Source organism: Cricetulus griseus, chromosome 9 (assembly GCF_003668045.3).
Source record: "Cricetulus griseus strain 17A/GY chromosome 9, alternate assembly CriGri-PICRH-1.0, whole genome shotgun sequence".
Taxonomy (NCBI): Eukaryota; Metazoa; Chordata; class Mammalia; order Rodentia; family Cricetidae; genus Cricetulus; species Cricetulus griseus.
This window is the reverse complement of record NC_048602.1, coordinates 21,953,622-21,973,135: the sequence shown is the minus strand read 5'-3', so window position 1 is coordinate 21,973,135 and position 19,514 is coordinate 21,953,622. Positions and strand designations below refer to the sequence as shown.

Below are 19,514 nucleotides of genomic sequence, written 5' to 3'. Positions count from 1 at the left end.
GTTTCCAAAGGGAACACAGAGCCCACTATTGTTAGGATGGCTTGTTCTGTAACAAACAGCTATTACTTAATAAGCTATTGTTGATGATACAACTTAGAACAAGAGCAATGTGAAATGCTGTCGTGACTTCTTAAACTATTTCTTGTGGTCCAATAAAACTGTGAAATTTTTGCTGAACGTATTTGTTATTTGACACTCTCCTATTAAGCAAGATACCTTCTGAGAAAGTTTTCATTGAGGCACCAATGTTTGAAAGTCATATTTGAAAAGTATCTAGAGAATATAGAGGCCACTTGTGATGGGTCATTTGGTTAAAAATTTGTCTGGGTCTTAAATCGAATAAGGAAAAAACCAGATAGACACATCTATTAGTGTTATGTTTGAGTAGATTTTTAAAAACATTTTGTTTCATATTATGTATATTGGTATATTACTTTGTTGAATGTCTACCCTGGTATCTGTAGAGGTCAGACTTGGGCGTCTGATCTACTGGAATTGTTGTTATGGATGATCCATAAAGTGGGTTTGGAAACAAAACACTATCCTCTGGAAGAGCAGCCAAAGCACTTAGACTTTGAGGCAACTCTCTAGTTCTTAATAAGGTTTTTGCACTGTGTGGATTTGCTGTAAGTGTCAGAGAAAACCTCACATGGCAGTTGTATAAAAGGGTGGCTCTGAGGAAACCTGAGGTAGTGAGTGTGGTTGGAGATGTCCTAGGACTCAGCCTCTGATTTCAACACAGACAATCCCGCAAGCAAATCATTCAGCCTGATCCATACACTCTGACACCCCGTGTGGAATCCATGAACTTCTGGTGTCTGGGCTCTCTGGAGGTCATAGTCATACACTCCTTAGAACAGGAAATTCAATGTTTGGGGGGGGGGAAGACAAGGTAAACAACTCTTTCCATGAGAGATTATTGCACAGGTCTATACAGTATTTACATCATAGAAGTACTGTCTCCTCAGAGAGCAGTGACACCTGTAGCTCATGATGACAAAGTAAAGGACATTCAGTGGTCCCATCACCAACCTTTCCCCCCAGGAGAGAAAGGGTCCTGTTCTCAGGAGTCACCATCACAGTCCAGCCCTGGGTGATGCTGTCTCTTTCTACAACTCTACAGAAATCTATGCCTGTCAGCCATGTCCAGACAATTGGAGACCTGGTGCTGAGCCTGTGTGGTAGCATCATAGAGCCGACCCTTTGCCAGTTTCCTAAGAAGTACAACTGTGACAAGGCCATGCACTGCTGCCCACAAAAGCTGCCCACACCTGCCACTCAGTGCTATAAACTACCTTAAGAAGAAGGGTGGACACCCCATGAAAATCAAATAGCACTGGAAGTTTCTTGGTCCAGGACCCTCAGGATCCATGCAACTTTTTTTTACGAATCAGAAGGACTAAGGAAAGTGATGATGCTAAGACTGAGCTAGTGACATGGATCAGTGTATAAGCGCTGCTCCCAACCTTCACCCTGACTCTGATCCATACTGTGTAAGGAGAAAACTGCCGTCTGTATGTAAATGAGTTCATCCTTAGCTATCTTCTAACATCCATGCGTGTGCTGTGACATATGTGAATGTACACACATAAAGAAAAAAGTAAGGGTAATTCAGTATTATTATTATTATATAAGTGTAATTTAAAGAAATAAGTGCAATGTAATAAATAAGTGTAATTTAAAATGTAATGTAAAATACACACATCAAAAAGGAACAAACAACCAGAAAAAGTAGTGCACAATGCTTTTGTTTTGTTTTTTAAAGATGTATTATTATTATGCATAGTGTCTTGCCTGGATAACACAGGAAGATGGCACCTTATCTCATAATGGATGGTTGTGAGCCACTGTGTGGTTGCTGGGAATTGAACCCAGGACCTCTGGAAGAGCAGCCAGTGCTCTTAACCTCTGAGCCATCTCTCTAGCCACTAACATGCTCTTGTAACCCAGCACTTGAGTCTATGAGGAAGTGGATTATACATTTTATTCCATGCAGATGTGCACAGTGAGACCTGTCACAGAAACCTTCAAACATTTTGATCATGAAGAAGTATTTCACATTAAAAAATATGAAAAGGAATAAAGCAAGAACACATGAAAATTTGCATTTCTTATGTGTACTATTCATACATGTCTGCTATCACCTGGTGTTGACAAAGATGAGGACAGATGAGACAGACACTGGCGGGATTTTGGAAATGACATCCATTAAATATTGATGGTGTCTACGGCATGACCCAGCCACAGCTTTGGAGAAGTCAGAGCCTGGTGCATGAGGACAATAGTTCCCCTTCCTGTGGAGTCAGCATGTCATGGGGGAGTGCCCTGGCAGGAGAGGCCACACCCTATGTCTCCGGCCCCTTCAGACAGACTCTGTAACTCTGACCTTAAACACATTAGGAGCCTCCAGGAGGAGACGCCATGACCGTCTCCTTCACAGCCCTGCTCTGTCTGGGTGAGATGTGGAGATGGGGAGGGACACTGTGCTCTGGGATTGATGCTGCCCCACGGCCCAGCACGGGTCAGTTAGGAAACCCCAGGCTCTTAGGAGGTTCTGCAGAGGGGAGGACCTTCTGAAGCTTCAGGGACAAACCTCTCACAGGGAACTCTCTTCTAGGGCTGACTCTGGGCCATGGGACACCAGTGCTGGCAGGTGAGTGAGTGTCTGCAGATGTCCTGACATCACTGTTCATCATTCCTGGAGTCATGCTGGGCAGTGAGGATGGAAACCAACACATGTGTGCTGCCCCTGGGGAGGGCTGAGGGTTGGGATCAGGGGCTGCATTCTGAGGGTGGCTGCCCTGAGTCCTAGCTGATCTTTTCCTTGCAGGAACTCTCCCTAAGCCTATCCTCAGAGTACAGCCAGAATCTGTGGTCTCTGTACAAACTACAGTAACCTTCCTGTGTGAGGGGACCAAGGGAGCCCAAGGATACGTCTGTATAATAATACAAACCAATATTTAACATACAGAGAGACCATACCAAATACTAAGAACAGGGCTGAATTCTCAATCTCAAAAATAGCCCCTCTGGATGCAGGGCGATATCACTGTCAATACTGGACCCGTGATGGAAGGTCAGAGCACAGTGATACCCTGGAGCTTGTGGTGACAGGTGAGAGGACTCACAGAGTCCACAGCCTCAGGTTTGTCTGTCAAGAAGTGTTCTGTACACAGGGATGACTCCCCTCACAGCCCTGGAGGGTAAAGAGGCCTTGGAGGGCATTTAACTGATTCTCCTTCTCTCCTAGGGGCCTACAGTAAACCCAGCCTGTCAGCCCATCCCAGCCCTGTGGTGACTGAAGGAGGGAGTGTCACCCTCAAGTGTGTCTCAAGGCAACCATATCACAAGTTCTTTCAGACTAAGGCAGGACCACAGAAGGTCTTCTGGACACGGAACTCAGAGTTCAACTACTCTACTTGGCAGTACCAGGCCCAACTCCGTGTGGATGCTCTGACCTCGAGCCAAAGGTGGACATTCAGATGCTACAGCTGTGACAGTAACAGACCACTGGTGTGGTCAGAACCTAGTGACCCCCTGGAGCTCCTGTTCTCAGGTGAGAAACACCAGTCTTTCCCTAGAGGGCTGCTGAACTGACACAGGTGCTGAGGGAGGTCTTGGTGTGTGAGGTGTGAGGAGCCAGGGCTCCTGAGCCCATTGACACAGATCGTGGGAGACAGAGGGACACAAGATACAGAACCCAAGGGACACAGTGACAGCAAAGCTTAGGAGGTCCAAGACAGACAGGAATCTTCATGGGCTCCTCTGTTACTCTGCATCAGCTTAAATGGCATCCACCAGAGCTCAGGGAACTCCATAGAAGAGAGAGGAAGGGTTGGTGAAGCCAGAGCACTCAGGACACCAGGAGATCACAGCCCACAGGATCAGCTCAGCAGGGACCAGCAGGGCTCACAGAGACTGAAGCAGCCACCAAGGCACATGCTTGGGTCTTCCCTAAGCCCTCTGCACACAGGCTGTGCTGGTTTGTTTACCCTGGCTTCTTTTTATTTTTTGTTTCTTAGAGATTCACTGTGTAGCCATGTCTGTCCTGGCTGTCACTCTGTAGACCAGGCTCGCCTTGAAATCAGAGAGATCTGCCTTCATTTGCCTCCTGAGTGTTGGAATTAAAGGTGTGCACCACCCCTGCCTGACTAGCTTGGGTTTTTGTTAGAATCATGACAATAGGAGTGTGGAAGTCTCTGACTCTTTTGCCTACACAGGGGATCTTTTTCCTCCTAATGTGTTGCCTTCTCCAGCCTTAACAGGAGGGTGTTTGCCCAGTCTGACTGCATGTTGTTATGTCATGTTCCATTAATATCACTGGGAACCCTGCTCTGTTCTGAAGGAAACAGAGTAGCCATGGATCTGGGGTGAGAGGGAAGTGAGGGGGCTGCTTTAATTGACAGGAGAATCAATTAAATAGAAAAAAAAGAGGTACCTTCCGCCATTGTGACTCTCCTGTGCCACTTTCAGAGAGACCCACCTCCTTCTCTCCTATTTCCTTGCAGGGACCCTCCACAAACCCACCATCAAGGCTGAGCCAGGCCCTGTGATTGCTTTAGAAAGTGCAGTGACCATCTGGTGTCAGGGGACCCTGGATGCAGAAATGTATGTTCTTCATAAAGAAGGAAGCCAAAAGCCATGGGGCACACAGTCCCCAGAGGAGCCTGGCAAAAGGGCCAAGTTTTCCATCCCTTATGTGACACAGAAACATGCGGGGCAATATCGCTGTTACTGTTACAGCTCGGCTGGCTGGACAGAGCGCAGTGACACCCTGGAGATTGTGGTGACAGGTGAGGGGATACTCGGGGTCTCAGCCCCAGGCTCTGCTCTCATGAGTACTCCCCATCCCCACCCTATCCCTGGAGAGCATTGTGACTGTTTAATCCTATGTAACAGATTTTTCTTCTGTCCTAGGAATGTACAACAGTAAACCCAGTCTGTCAGCCCTGCCCAGCCCTGTGGTGACCTCAGGAGGGAACATGACTCTCCAGTGTGTCTCACGGGTTAGATATGACAAGCTCATTCTCACCAAGGAAGATGAGAAGTTCTCCAGCTCCCTGGACTCACAGTATATAAACAATAGGGGCCACTACAAAGCCACATTCTCAATGGGTCCTGTGACCCCAGTCCACAGAGGGACATTCCGATGTTATGGTTACTTAAAGGACACCCCACAGCTGTGGTCAGCACCCAGTGAGCCCCTGAAAATCTACATCTCAGGTGAGTCAGCCACATCATGACCTATTGTTTTTGGACACCCTAGGATCTTCCTCACAGTTCTACCCCATCTTGGGAGTTGTAGGTACAGAATGACTGAATGAAGAGCATATGTTCTGAGCTAGAGCAGGACACCTGGGGAGAGGAAGTGACATTTTCAGGAAAGGGTGAGAGGGGATAGGTGTTTGGTTAAAAAATAAAATAAAATAAAAAATAATAATAAAAAACACCAAGCCAGGCGTTGGTGGCACATGCCTTTAATCCCAGCACTCGGGAGGCAGAGGCAGGCGGATCTCTGTTAGTTCGAGGCCAGCCTGGTCTCCAGAGTGAGTGTCAGGATAGGCTCCAAAGTTACACAGAGAAACTGTCTCTAAAGAAAAAAAAACAAAAAACAAAAACAAAAACAAAAAAAAACAGGCCCTGAATCATTAGCCTGTCACTTTCCCTCTAGGCCTGTCTAAGAAGCCCTCTCTGCTGACTCATCAAGGCCATATCCTGGACCCTGGAAAGAGCCTCACCCTGCAGTGTTGCTCTGACTATGACAGATTTGCTCTGTACAAGGTGGGGGGAGCTGACTTCACCCAGCACTATGGCCAGAGGACCCAGGGTAACTTCTCTTCAGCCACCTTCACCCTGGGCTATGTGAGCAGCTCTACTGCAGGGCAGTACAGATGCTATGGAGCACACAACCAATCCTCTGAGTGGTCATCCTCCAGTGATCCCCTGGACATCATGATCTCAGGTGAGGTAATAAATAGATTCAATCTGGTTCCTAACCTTGCATAAGCTGCATGGGTGACCTAAGAGGTGATGGCTGGGATGAGGGGAGGGATCTTAATTGGGAACAGATGGAGAGACAGGGAGCAGGAGAGAAGGGTAAGGTTAGAGAGATAAGACAGAGAGAGTCGCAGGTGCTCAGAGTCGACTATAGTGGGAAATTACCAATACGGAGTCAGGTAGAAATATAACGGTATTTAATAGGGAAAAGCCTTACTTACAGAGCGACCTAGCCAGCCGGTGGCAGCAGCCTGTACAGCAAGAAGCAAAGAGAAACCGAAAGCGCAAAGGCAGTCACACTACGTTACTCTGACCACGCCCTCACAAGCGTGGTCAGGCACACCTGTAGCCAGCCCCTAAGAAGGCGTGGCTACAGCTTCCCCTACAATTCCCCTTTTAGTCTAAAAGAGGATTAAAACTTATGTTACATCCTAACTATCTATTTTAACTAAACCCTAAAGTCATCTGAAAGAGGTGTCCAAGCCTGAACACCTCCTTCCAATCCCAACCATAAACAATAGGAAGCTATTCCTAACTAGGTATATACACTATCCTAAGTGACAACAATGGGGAAAGGGGGCGTAGCATTCTCCAAGTTACTTCCTGCTGAAATGGGATGATGATAGTCATGTGGGGTCCTGTAGGAAGAAAATGTTAGTATCCAGTCCATGTTAGATGGGATTCACTTGATTGAAGATCTCGTTTGAAATCCTCAACTTGATTGAAGTCAGTACCCGAACCTCTGGCCGGAGTGTCAGTTGAAATTGTGCAAGTTGGATCCAGTGCAGTCGAGGAGGTGTGGCCCGTTTTCTTTCCAGGGTGTCCAGGGATTGCTGTCAGGCAGGTCTTCATTGGCTGTGTGGGACTCAAACATAAACAGTTAGCAGAGAAATGTTTGCTTGTGTATGTACACATGCTGGGGAATGCAACCATGAGAGCATAACAATTATGAGAGGGTGTACACCTGGAGAAAAAGATCCAAGAAAAGACAAAGACAGTCCCTAAATTCTTCTTTTATTCTGTATTAATTAGCTTCTTGATACAACACAGAATCAATTGGCTTCTTGATACAACACAGAAACAGTAAAGTTTAGTTAAATAACGTGCTTGGATTTTAGAGGAGGAAAGCCAAATCCACCTCTAAACCCAGCATTGGTTTAACTGAATAGGGACTAGGAAATAAAGAGAAATAGTACTCTGAGAGACAGCTGTAAATTTTACCGTATGGCATGTTCCTTTTGTTTGATTGTTATAGCTACCTTTTCTTCCCAAGTATCTACCCATGCAGTGTCCTTTGCCTTATGGAGATGAGTTTTCCTGTGAAGAAAAGCAAAACACTTCCCTTTCCTTTGGGAGGTTTCTATTTAGTTTATAAGATATACCTTAGTAGAATACCTGTCATTTGTCCTCGTCGAGAGGTTTTTCCTTTTCCACTCGAATCTTGATCAACTTTGATGGCATCCAAAGTTTTTCTTCTCCTGTAGAAACCAATGCAAAACCCCTACCCCAATGTAACACATGTCCTGGTTTCCATACAGAGGTTAGTACATCTTTGAAGTATACCCGCTGATTCAGTTCAGAAGTTTTTTCCGTAGTCCAGTGTCTTTCTGCAGCTGTTTGTCCTTTCTCATTGGCATTAAGAAAGTTTAGTGTTAATAAAGCATTATGCAATCTATGTTTGGGGGGTTTAGTCTTCCAAGCTTGTTTGTTGAGCATCTCCTTAAGTGTTCTATTAGATCTCTCAACCACTGCTTGTCCCTTGGGATTGTGTGGTATACCAGTAACATGCTTTATGTTATAGTATTTGAAAAATTGCTCCAATTTTGTAGAGACATATGCTGGAGCATTGTAAGTTTTTATTTGTGCAGGTATACACATAACTGCCATCACCTCTAGAAGGTGTATAATAACAGAATCAGCTTTTTCAGTGTTAAGAGCAGTAGCCCATTGGAACCCTGAGAATGTGTCTATAGTATGATGTACATATTTTAAATTTCCAAACTCTGTAAAGTGAAAGACATCCATCTGCCAAACCTCATTTCTCCAAATGCCCTTAGGATTACAACCTGCTGACAGTGGAGTTTGATTATAAAAGGAACAAGTAGGACACTTTTTCACTATCTCCTTGGCTTGTTGCCAAGTGATGGAGAAATCCTTTTTCAAACCTTTGCAATTTACATGATGTTTCTTATGAAATTCTGAGGCTTCTAGCACACTTCCAATTAATAAACGATCAATCTCATCATTGCCTTGTGCTAGTGGGCCAGGCAGACCCGTGTGGGATCTGATATGTGTAATATATATATAGGATTACTTCTGTTTCTGATTGTTTCTTGTAATTGTAAAAACAGAGAAGTTAATTCTGTATTATCAGGAACAAATTCTGCAGTCTCAATGTGTAACACAACTCTCTCTGCATATTGGGAATCAGTAACTATATTAAGAGGTTCTGTAAAATCCTTAAGTACCATGAGAATTGCATATAATTCTGCCTTTTGTACAGATGTATATGGACTCTGAACTACTTTACTCACCTCACCTGCTTTATAACCTGCCTTACCTGATTTGTTGGCATCAGTGTAGAAGGTAAGAACTCCAGAAATGGGAGTTTGTCTTACAATACATGGAAGAATCCAGACTGTCTTTTTTTATGAATTTAATTCTGTCAGTTTTGGGATAGTTGTTGCTAATTGTCTCCAAAAAGTCAGTAAGAGCTATTTGCCAATATTCATTATCCTTCCACAAGGAGGAAATTTCTTCATTAGTTAAAGGTACTATAATTTCTGCTGGATCTTTTCCAGTCAGCTGACGAAGTCTTCATTTACCCTTTAAAACCAAATCAGAAATCATTTCTATATATGTCTTTAACTTTTTATTCTGTTTATGTGGCAGAAATATCCATTCCAATATAGTGTCTTCCCTTTGCATCAGAATTCCAGAAGGGTATTCTCTGGATGGCAAGATAACCAGAATACAGTCTAAATCAAGGTTTATCTGATCTACATGTGCATCCAATATTCTGTTTTCTACCCATTGTAACTCTTTTTCTGCCTCAGTAGATAATATTCTCGGACTGTTTAGGTCCTTATCACCTTTAAGGGCCATTTGTAAATGCTTTAAGTCATGACCTTCTACACCAATAATCGTCTGTAATTGAGAAATTTCCCCTAATAATTTCTGAAGAGAATTAAGAGTTTGATAACGATCTGTCCTAATTTGTACCTTTTGTGGTCTGATTCTCTGCTACGCCCACGGCGGTCACGCCGGTGTAGCAGAAGATGCCACTAAGGTGGGCTAAGGCCGATGGGTTGGGATCTGCGCTCCCTGGAGATGAGCCCCAGGCGGTTCCCTGGCAATCAGCTGCGATCATGATGTCTGATGAGCTGACTAGAAGCCGCTGTCCTTGGCGCCACTGCAGCCTCTTCTTCCTTGTCTTTTTGTTCTGTGTACTTCTTGTATCTTGCCAGCAAACTGTGCTGATGTTAACGGAACATCTGAGGACATGCTGAACTCTGCCCCACCGTTTATCAAAGCCTTTGCTGAAGTGGCCAGTTCAGGGAATAAGGGCTCATCCTTGGGACAATTCCTCGATGCTGTTGAGATAAAGGAATTACTTATGCAGGGGGATCCCATGGACCCTGAGAAAATAAAAGTAGAGCAGTTAATTGGTAATGAACAGAGTGAAACTAAGGGTTCTGCAGAAGAACAGCTGCGGAAGTTAGCAATTCCCACCAGACATCTTCCAGGAGGTTATATACAATATAAAATAAGAGACAGATGGTGGGCGCCACCCCGGTGGACTAAGCAGTCTGGAAATTACCTAGATCCCCTCCCATGTACGGGAGGCTATGATAAATTAGGGAATAGATGGGTGAATCATGAGGGAAAAAGACAACTTTGGAAGGACTTGCCTTTCCTAAAAAGATTAGCTAGATCTAGAAAGCCCTGGTGTATATTGGATAAAGAAGAAAGAAAAGAAGTATTAGAAAACATGAAGCCAGCATTAAAATACTGGGTGACTTTATGGAAAGGATTTGATAGATTTCGTGATGTAAAAGAATTTTTTGAGGCTTATTTTACAGGAGACTTAGACCCTGGGACCTAAAGATATCTAGGTCCTGAGAATCAGGAAATGGGTAGAGACGTGGTTGGTGGCGTGAGACAGATTTTAGAGAACTCTTAGATCATGTCCTTGGGCAATGACTGCAATCTGACGCTTAGAATAGAACAATTATGCTGTTCTTTTTCTTTCTGTTTTATGATCTGGTGATGTAGCCCCCTTGCCAAGTTCCCTGATTGTAACAGTATATAAGCACTGCTTGAGGTGAAGTAAAGTTGCAGCAGCATATTCAACTACATTGAGTGTGTCTGTCTGTCATTTCCTCTCCGATTCCTGATTTCTCCTTAGCCTTCTCCCTTGTTCTCCCTCGGTTGGTGGTCTCCACGAGAGGCAGTCCGTGGCAATTCTCTGTAAGTCTATCGTGTAACCTAAATAGTTAATAGAATCTCCTCTTTGTATCTTTTCTGGTGCAATCTGTAATCCCCAACGAGGCAGAACTTCCTTCACCATTTCAAACATACGTTCCAAAGTTTCCTTATTAGAATCTGATAAAAGAATATCATCCATGTAATGATAAACAAGAGATTGTGAAAATTTCTTACGAATTATTCCCAAAGGTTGCTGTACAAAGTGTTGACACAAAGTAGGGCTATTTAGCATTCCTTGTGGCAAAACCCTCCACTGATATCTCCTAACTGGCTGTGAATTATTAAGAGTTGGTATAGTAAATGCAAATTTTTCTCATCATTTTCCTGTAACGGTATTGTGAAAAAACAGTCTTTTAGATCAATGACTATGATAGGCCATCCTTTAGGTATTAAGGAAGGTAATGGCATTCCAGGTTACAGAGAGCCCATTGGTTGAATTACCTTATTTATAGCTCTCAGGTCTGTCAGCATTCTCCACTTACCTGACTTCTTTTTGATGACAAATACAGGAGAATTCCAAGGACTGGTAGATTCTTCTATATATCCAGGGACTAGCTGTTCCTGTACTAAATTTTCTAAAGCCTCTAGCTTCTCAGAGGTCATAGGCCATTGTCCTACCCAAACTGGTTCATCTGTAAGCCACTTCAATGGCAGGGCCTTTGGCTCCTCTGAAGGGCCATCATTTGTACCTAGTTTCTGTACAGCATGGATGGTTGGTAACTGTTTGCCATAGCATCTTACCAGATCTTTTCTACTATCTAAAGATTGTACATAATTTGTATCTGACACTGGAGGAATATTAATCTGAGTATTCCATTGCTGTAAGAGATCACGACCCCAGATATTTATAGCTATATCTGCCACATATGGTTTCAGTATCCCTTTCTGTCCTTCCGGTCCAATGCAGACCACTGAGTTAACACTCTGTTGAACTCTAGATAGAGTTCCAATTCCTAAAAATTGTACATTTGCCTCTCTAAGAGGCCATTTCTGAGGCCAAGACTTTTGAGTAATAATAGTCATATCTGCCCCAGTGTCTACTAAGCCAGAAATAACTTTATTATTAATTTTCACTTTCAACTGAGGCCTTTTATCATTAATAGAAGCTTGCCAAAATATGCGTTTCTCATTTTGTCTATTCACACTTGATTCGTCATCACTATTCAAACTACCATCTAGAGTAGTATCATTTTTCACAATAGGCAAAGAACTATCTATTGTTCCTGTGAGAGATTGTCTTCCACTGCTATTGGGAATGACCTGACCTTTCTCGATGTGGGGGCCTTCTTGAGACCCCCTCGGAGTTTCCCGACCTTAAGGGGTTTCCTTGTATGTCCCTGGTCAATCTACATTCATTGGTCCAGTGTCTGCCCTTACCACATCTTCTACACAATCCAGAAGGCAGTGGTCTTCCATATGAGGCATTGTTAGAATTCATTTGTCTACAATTTCTCTTAGTATGTCCCATTTTACCACAGTTGAAACATCTAGGTTCCTGGAGCCTTCGTGGTCTCCAGGGGAAGGCTCTTCCTACCCAAGGTTCTGGTTCATAGTAGTAGTAACCTCTAGCCTCTTGGTATCTATGTTGACATCTGTAAGGTGCTTCTCCTTGCTAAGCCCTTACATCCTCACCTCTAGACCTTTTAATTTCCTGTTGCCGTTTTAAACCTTTGGAGATGGCTTCTCCTACCCAAGCTCCAGTATCTTGCACATTATAGTCAATGTTGGCTGCATACAAAACCCATTCTTCTAGTGGAGCTGATCTGATCTTTAAAGGTAAAAGTATTCTTTTGCATATTGGGTTTGCATTCTCATAAGCTATAGTATATATAATTGATTGTCTTGTTTCTGGATCTGTTACCTGTAATTCTACTGCCCTAGTTAACCTTTGTAAGAAGTCCTGGAACTGTTTTGTAGGTCCCTGTTCTATTCTGGAATAAGCTTCTAGGCGTTCTCCTGGCTCACGAACCTTATCCCAGGCATTTAATGCTGCTTTCCTGAATAGAGACAGTATATCGTCATCATATTCAGCCTGAACCTGTGGGTCAGCATAAATGCCCTGACCAAGAAGCTTATCTAAAGGGGCTTCAAAACCTTCCTTTATGCCCTGACGCTCAAGGAGCTTTGCCTCTTCCCTTACTAATGCCTTCCACTGGATTTGGCATGAATTCTCAAGTACAGCTGCTACCAATGGTTCCCAATCTGTGGGTGTCACCCTGTTAAAGGTTGCCCATGAATGTAACAGCTGTTTTATGTATGGGCTATGGAGACCATATGAGACAACTGATTCTTTAATATTCTTAAGATCTTTCAGCTGTATAGGTTGCCATTCATAAGCCATCCATCCATGAGGGTGTTTCTTAGAAGCTGGCTTTTCTACCATGGTAGCTGGGTACACTAATGGTGTACGAATAACAACCTTAGAAGAATAGTCACGATACCTGGGTGGAGTAGGTGCCTGGGATTGGAGTCATTCTGCTTCTGAGGCATCCCAATGATCTTTAAGCCTAGCAATGATATCCTTTTGAAAAGTTTCAATCTCCTTAATCATAAAAGATTCCAAGCACGTTAGTGAATCTGTAAATTGCTCTAACTGCTCATCTACATGTTTTCTAGGTCTTTAATACGATCATCCTTAGGCAGCATCTGGATGGCATGGAAACTGCCTTCTAGGTATTGGAGTCTAGATTCCAGGTCATGATTTGCTGATTTTGAGTCCTAGCAATTGACCGTATGGACCTATGTAATCTGTCAGCCCTGTACTGTAAGTTATCTTCCAAACATTCAAATCTAGACTCAAATTTCTGATCTGCTACCTTGGATGCTTCAATAACTGATTGAATGGCATTGTCCAATTCTTCAACCCTATGCTGGGTATTTTGCACCTTTGCATCTAGTTGATGAGTAACATTGCCTATCTGAGTTTCTAGCTGGCTACAGATATTTTTTAGCTGGTCATGGTCTTCTGACAGCCTAGCCTCTAAGGCCTCAGACATGGAGGATCTCTCTGTGTTTATCTTATCATAAATACGCTGTATCTCATCAGACAGCTCTGTCTTTAGTGTATTGGACACAGAGCCAAGCTTATCATCCAATTTCTGTTCCACTTGCTGCACAATTGTGGTCTGACCTAATCTGTTCTCTAAAACCTCATTGCATAAAGCTGTTATTTCCTGCAAGCAGGTGGTGAGGTTATCTCTGTCCCTGTTCCTGAGTCCTCTGGCTAGTAATACTATTTGTACCAGCAAGCTAACTGCCATTACAGTATATAGGCCAGTAATTGGCAAATTAGCATCCCCCTCAAACAGTGAATTCACGTAATAAGCAAAAATATTACCAATTTTAGCAAATGATAAATATTCACCATAATTTTACCTGATTTCTACTCCAGATGCAGTAAATACATTTGACCAGCAGGTAGCACAGGCGTTCAGTTATTCCGAGGCGTTTGGCAGCAGTCGGGCAGTGGTGGAGAGAGGTCACAAAAGCGGCTGTGCTTATCTTAGAGAGTATACGGCTTTGCGGCCGCAACCACTGAAACAGATGCAGCTTTCCCGCAGCAGGGGCCAGGGGAAGCCTCTGCTGAAAGCCGAGGCTTACCTCCACTCTAGGCAGCTAGAAACTGTCTCCGGGCTGGGTGGATGGTTCTGAGCAGCTCAGCGGCAGCAGGTCGGCTGCTAGCCGGGAGCACCTGTGGAGAGAGGGCGCTTTCCGGGCCTAGGCCGCAGGCCCGATGGAACCCACAGTCTGTCCCAAATGGGGTGTAGGTTTCCAATATCCCACTTCTGACAACCAGATATAGTATGAAATTACCAATACGGAGTCAGGTAGAAATATAAGGGTATTTAATAGGGAAAAGCCTTACTTACAGAGCGACCTAGCCAGCCGGCGTGGCAGCAGCCTGTACCGCAAGAAGCAAAGAGAAACCAAAAGCACAAACACAGTCACACTACGTCACTCTGACCACGCCCTCACAAGCGTGGTCAGGCACACCTGTAGCCAGCCCCTAGGAAGGCGTGGCTACAGCTTCCCATACAGTCGACCCTTGTGAAGTCTCAGCTCAGAGCATTGAAGGCAGCCTCTCATTATCTCTGTTCTCTTTAGGACAGCTTCCTGACAGTCCTTCCCTCTCAGTGAAGCCAAACTCCACAGTGCAGTCTGGAGACAACGTGACCCTGCTGTGTCAGTCAACATACACGACAGACACTTTCATTCTGTCCAAGGAGGGAGCAGCACACCAACCCCAGCGAATGAAATCCAAGTCCCAAGATGGGGAGTTCCAGGCAGAATTCTCCATGACTGCTGTGACCTCTGCCCTCTCAGGCACCTACAGGTGCTACAGTTCTAGAGGCTCATATCCCTACCTGTTGTCACATGCCAGTGGCCCTGTGGAGCTCTCTGTCTCAGGTGAGGTGACCCTGAACTCTCAGGGTGACTTGCAATCCAAACCCTAGAAGAACCCTTGACTTGGGTGGGATTAAGGGGACAAAAAGAAGAGTGAGTCAGAAGACTCTTTCCCTGACAGAGAAGTGGATGTCAGCAGGGTCCCTTAAGTAATGTCCACTCCATCCTCTATTGCAATCTAGGTTTGGGTAGACAGCATGAGGGTCTTGGGGAGGTTACGGGGCAGATGTAGGACAGACAGGAGAGGCAGGTCCCTGAGTTAGCATCTAATCCTCACCCACTCTTGTTCTGTTTCCTAGGACCCATTGGATCCTCCATCCCACCACCCACAAGTCCCTTGCCAACAGCCGGTGGGTATCAGGCACATCAGTGAAGGGAGTAGGGTCCATTCCCAGGCTGCCTCGCCTCAGCCCACCAAAGTCCTCATTTCTCTGTCACTTAGCTTGTGACTGTGGGAGGTAAACAGAGACCTCAACAGATAGACTCAAGAAGCCCAGGACTTAGAGTTTGGGTTACAGAAGAGGTGTCCAGAGAGAACTTTTTGATCAGTCTGGAGGTTAGACAGGTGGGTGAGGTGCAGAGCAGGGATCCCAGACACTCACCCCCCATCTGCCTCTAAGGTCCTGAGAACACACCTCTCACCTGCGTTCAGTCAGGCCCTAGAAGGCTATGTAATCATCCTCTTAGATTTATTACCCAGACGGGAAATAGCTAGTTATGGGCTGGATACAGCTGCTTCTGGAGATGCTGACTTGGACAAGTCCTTCCTATTCTGAGCTGGCTGCTGCTTAACTGAGTATAAAGGGAGAGACCTGGCTCACATGTGTAAATTTCTTTCAGTGCTGGCCTTGAATGGCATCACAACTAACAGAGGAGGCCTGCAGATCCTGAGTCTGCAGTAGGTCTGTCCACCATGGAGGTGACATAGACAAGGGTTGGCACAGGACTATGGCTGGTCATTCCTGCTCCTTCCCTACAGCTCATGAGGCTTGTGAAGCCCATAGACTCAGGGTAGGTGATCCAGAAACTTATGCACTAAAGCAGTATTTCAAGTTTCTCCTTCTACAACAATAATTGAATAAGGTTGGGTTCTAAATGATGCACAGGGTCAGCCAGATGGTTATTCACCCTCATGATGGTGGAAGACAGCAGAGGTATTTCCAGGAATGCTCACTACAGACCACACTAATGGAACCCAGAATGTTTCAGGAAGCCTGAAAGAGCATCCTGAAGAGGCCACAGACACATATAGGCTACTTAATAGGAAGAATCCCCAATGACAACCTCTACTCATTGCCTTCCATGTGTCAGTAGCTGATCCAGAAACAAGACAAGTATTCATTAAATCTGACTTTTGAAAATCCCAATTTAGAGTAATAAAGTTCCTTGGGCCCTTAACTGTCAGGTCAGCACCAATGCATGAATGGATCCTTCACACAGCCACTGTTGAGTCTTTTGACTACAACACTGAGGCTTGGGTAGAAGAAATTTCCAAAGGTATAAGGAGGCATCAGAATTCCAAATGATTTAATTGTGACAGAATAGGCCATCTGAAAATAATTGTAGACATAACATTCCTAGAAATAATGCTGCTTCTGGGAAAGATCCAAAAAGAAGGCCTCAACATTCTGGACTGTGTAGGAGATGCAGCAAGGCTGACATGGACCAATGACTGTAGATCAACAGGAAAAGATCAAGGCAACACTTTACCATCAGAAAACTCCTTGGGGAGCCTCACACAGGCTACATGTCTTTTTTTTACAAGGCCAGGACTGTTTAATGGACCTCAAAGACAATTTCCTCCCCTACAATATTATAGTGGAGGCATAATTATTTCGAAGACATCTACTGATTATATGGAATTATTATCCTGTTTAAAACTTTATTATATTTAAATTAGAAACAACCTTATTTTACATATCAATCCCAGTTCCGTCTCCCTCTTATTCTCACATATACCCCCACCAACTGCCCGTGCCACCCCCCATCCACTACCCAGGGAGAGAGAAGCCTTCCATGTTGGATCATCAAAGTCTGTCCCATCATATGGAGCAGGGCCTAGGTCCTCCCCCGTGTGTCTAGGCTGAGAGAGTCCCTCTCTGTGGAGTGGGCTCCCTAAGTCCATTCGTACACTAGGGATAAATACTGATCCACTACCAGACGCTCCATAGATTTCCCAGGCCTCCTAACTGACACCCACATTCAGGACAGGTCCCATCTCTTATGTAGTCCAGTCATTCCCAGTCACTTGTAGGACCATCCTGTCCCTGGTCCTTGCTTTCAGTGTATCCATGGCCCCTGTGTCTCCAGGGGAGGAGGTAACCTTGCTGTGATAGGTACAAACCTTGCTACACTCTCAATTTTATCAAAACAGATCCACATCCATAGCTCAAGCCTACCACACTAAATTTGTTATGTGAACCTGAGCATAACAATAATCATGTCAAACAAAATAAAATCCAGTAGTCTCAGTCCAAACCTATTGTTTATGAAGTCTTCAACATTTCACTTCAGGCTGAAATAGAGGAATTGAGACTGTGTGGGTTCAGTTTCCTTTTGTGAGGTGTCAGCTAAAAATGTCTGCAGCCTGCCGTTGGTGTGCTCATCTGAACTTAGAACATTTTGGAATAAGACCATAAGAGACTGCATCACTTACCCTTTAATCCCTTAAAAAGATGGGACATTTACACACTCTCTCCTCAAAGTATCGCCTGGTTTGTCTTCACAAAAATTCTTCGTAAAGATGACAAATGTAAGGGAGTGTCACATATGTCAGTCTTGGGATCTATGCTTAGGGAGAGCCAGCCATGCTATCAGGAGACTGTTAGCAGAGAGCCCACAGGATTCTCTATTTCTCTCACACAGCACTCATGCAGAGAGAGAGAGAGAGAGAGGGGGGAGGGAGAGAGGGAGAGAGAGAGACTTCACAGCTTATTTTGAGAGCCAGGACTACAGAACAGTATATATGTCACCACCCCACAACTTGGTCCTGCATTTCCCACATGATATGTGAAACAAAAGACTTGGAGGACTATCTGTAACTGAAGCCTGAATTAGACATAGAGAAATTTCTTGATTTGATGTTGGAGAAGAATCAGAGAAAACTTAGCAACAAGACACAGGTTCTCAGGATCAGCACAAACCATTTGTCATTTCAGAGAAACTATGAGGCAGTTTCTCCTCAACCACCCCTCAGTGGTCCCTGGGTCCTCAGAACAGTTCAGGAGAAGGCTCAGATATCAGGAGAGATGGGAGGTCTAAGTGTGACAAGGGAACAAACACTCAGCAATAACCCACTGAGGAAATCATCCTAGACTGAGCACCTGGATCTGCAGGACCTCTGTAGAGCTGACCAGAGACACCAAACTCAGACACCGCTGCAGCTGCTCAGAGCAGAGACCCATGGATCAATGTCATATATTGTCAAGTTATTCTACTCTGAATTTGCTGGTTTCACTGTGGTGCTGAAGAATCTAATAAGAACTCTTAGTGGTAAAAAGGGCTGTCTACAATATTTTTCCTGGATTTTATGAACCTACTTCTCATACTGGGTAGCCTTGCCCAACCTTAATACATGGAGGGGGGGTGCTTAGTCTTACCAAAACATTATATACCATGTTTTTTGATGCTCATGGGAGACTTGCTCTTTCCCAAACAAAAATGGAGAAGGTGTGGATTTGTGGATGGGAACAGTGTGTATGAAATACAGACTTGGAGAAAAAGGCAGGAGAGCAGCAGAAAGATTCATCCCAAAATTTGTGAGTTTGCATGATGAGAATAATGAGTATTTACAGTAAATGAGAAAGTGGGATTCAGAAGAAACACTCAGATCTCTTAATCACACCCACAACCTACTTACCTTCTTCTGCTCTCAGGATCAGTTCAGATTAGCAGTCCATAGAACATGCCCAAACCCAAGACAGTTGAATAAAGAGAATTCAAAAATCACAGCACTAGAAACAGAGACTCAAAATTTGTCCAGGCATTTTAGGGTCCTGAATGGACATTTAATTATCCTGGGGACATAGGTATCTTGAGGAAATTGTGACCATACCAAACCTCTGTAACTTCTTTGTCCACAGCCTCAGAAATCAAGGATTACACAGTGGAGAATCTCATCAGGATGGGGTTGGCTGTCCTGGTCCTCAAAGTCCTTGGGATTCTGGTCTTAGAGAGTTGGCGCAGCCAGAAACAGAGCCATCATGTAGCTGAGACATAATTGGAAGAGAAATAAGTGCATCTTTCAAGGCTCCGGCATCTGGGAAATAAACCTGATGACCCCAAGATTTCTGTAAGAAAATTGATTTGTTGCATTGAAGAACAGTTTTGAGAGAATATCCAGGGAGAAAAAGTGTTTTTGGTGCAGAGGACAGTGTGAGTGTTGTGAGGAGATCCTTCCTCAGCAAATGACTTCACACCCCTTTACTTACTGTGGACATTTGCTGATTGACACAACTTTTTTCTGTATCTATAACGTGAGGGAATGTGCTGTCCTATCTGCCTGGCATGGGTCCCCATTTCTGAACACTTTTTCTTTCCCTCCCACTCATGAGCCATTTTCCACTTTTATTAAAGATTTTATTTATTTATTATGTATACAACATTCTGCTTCCATGTCTATCTGC

At 44.3% G+C, this 19,514-nt stretch overlaps 1 protein-coding gene across 1 annotated transcript; it reads left to right on the top strand.

The window, feature by feature from the left end:
- Nucleotides 1-2,421: 2,421 nt before the first annotated feature.
- On the top strand, nt 2,422-19,108 carry LOC100755740 (leukocyte immunoglobulin-like receptor subfamily B member 3). Its single transcript, XM_035449160.1, is given in 10 exon segments — nt 2,422-2,455; nt 2,618-2,653; nt 2,831-2,926; nt 2,929-3,114; nt 3,251-3,556; nt 4,509-4,793; nt 4,918-5,223; nt 5,672-5,962; nt 14,590-14,892; nt 18,972-19,108. Coding segments are annotated over 10 exon segments (1,980 nt in total).
- Nucleotides 19,109-19,514: the final 406 nt, after the last annotated feature.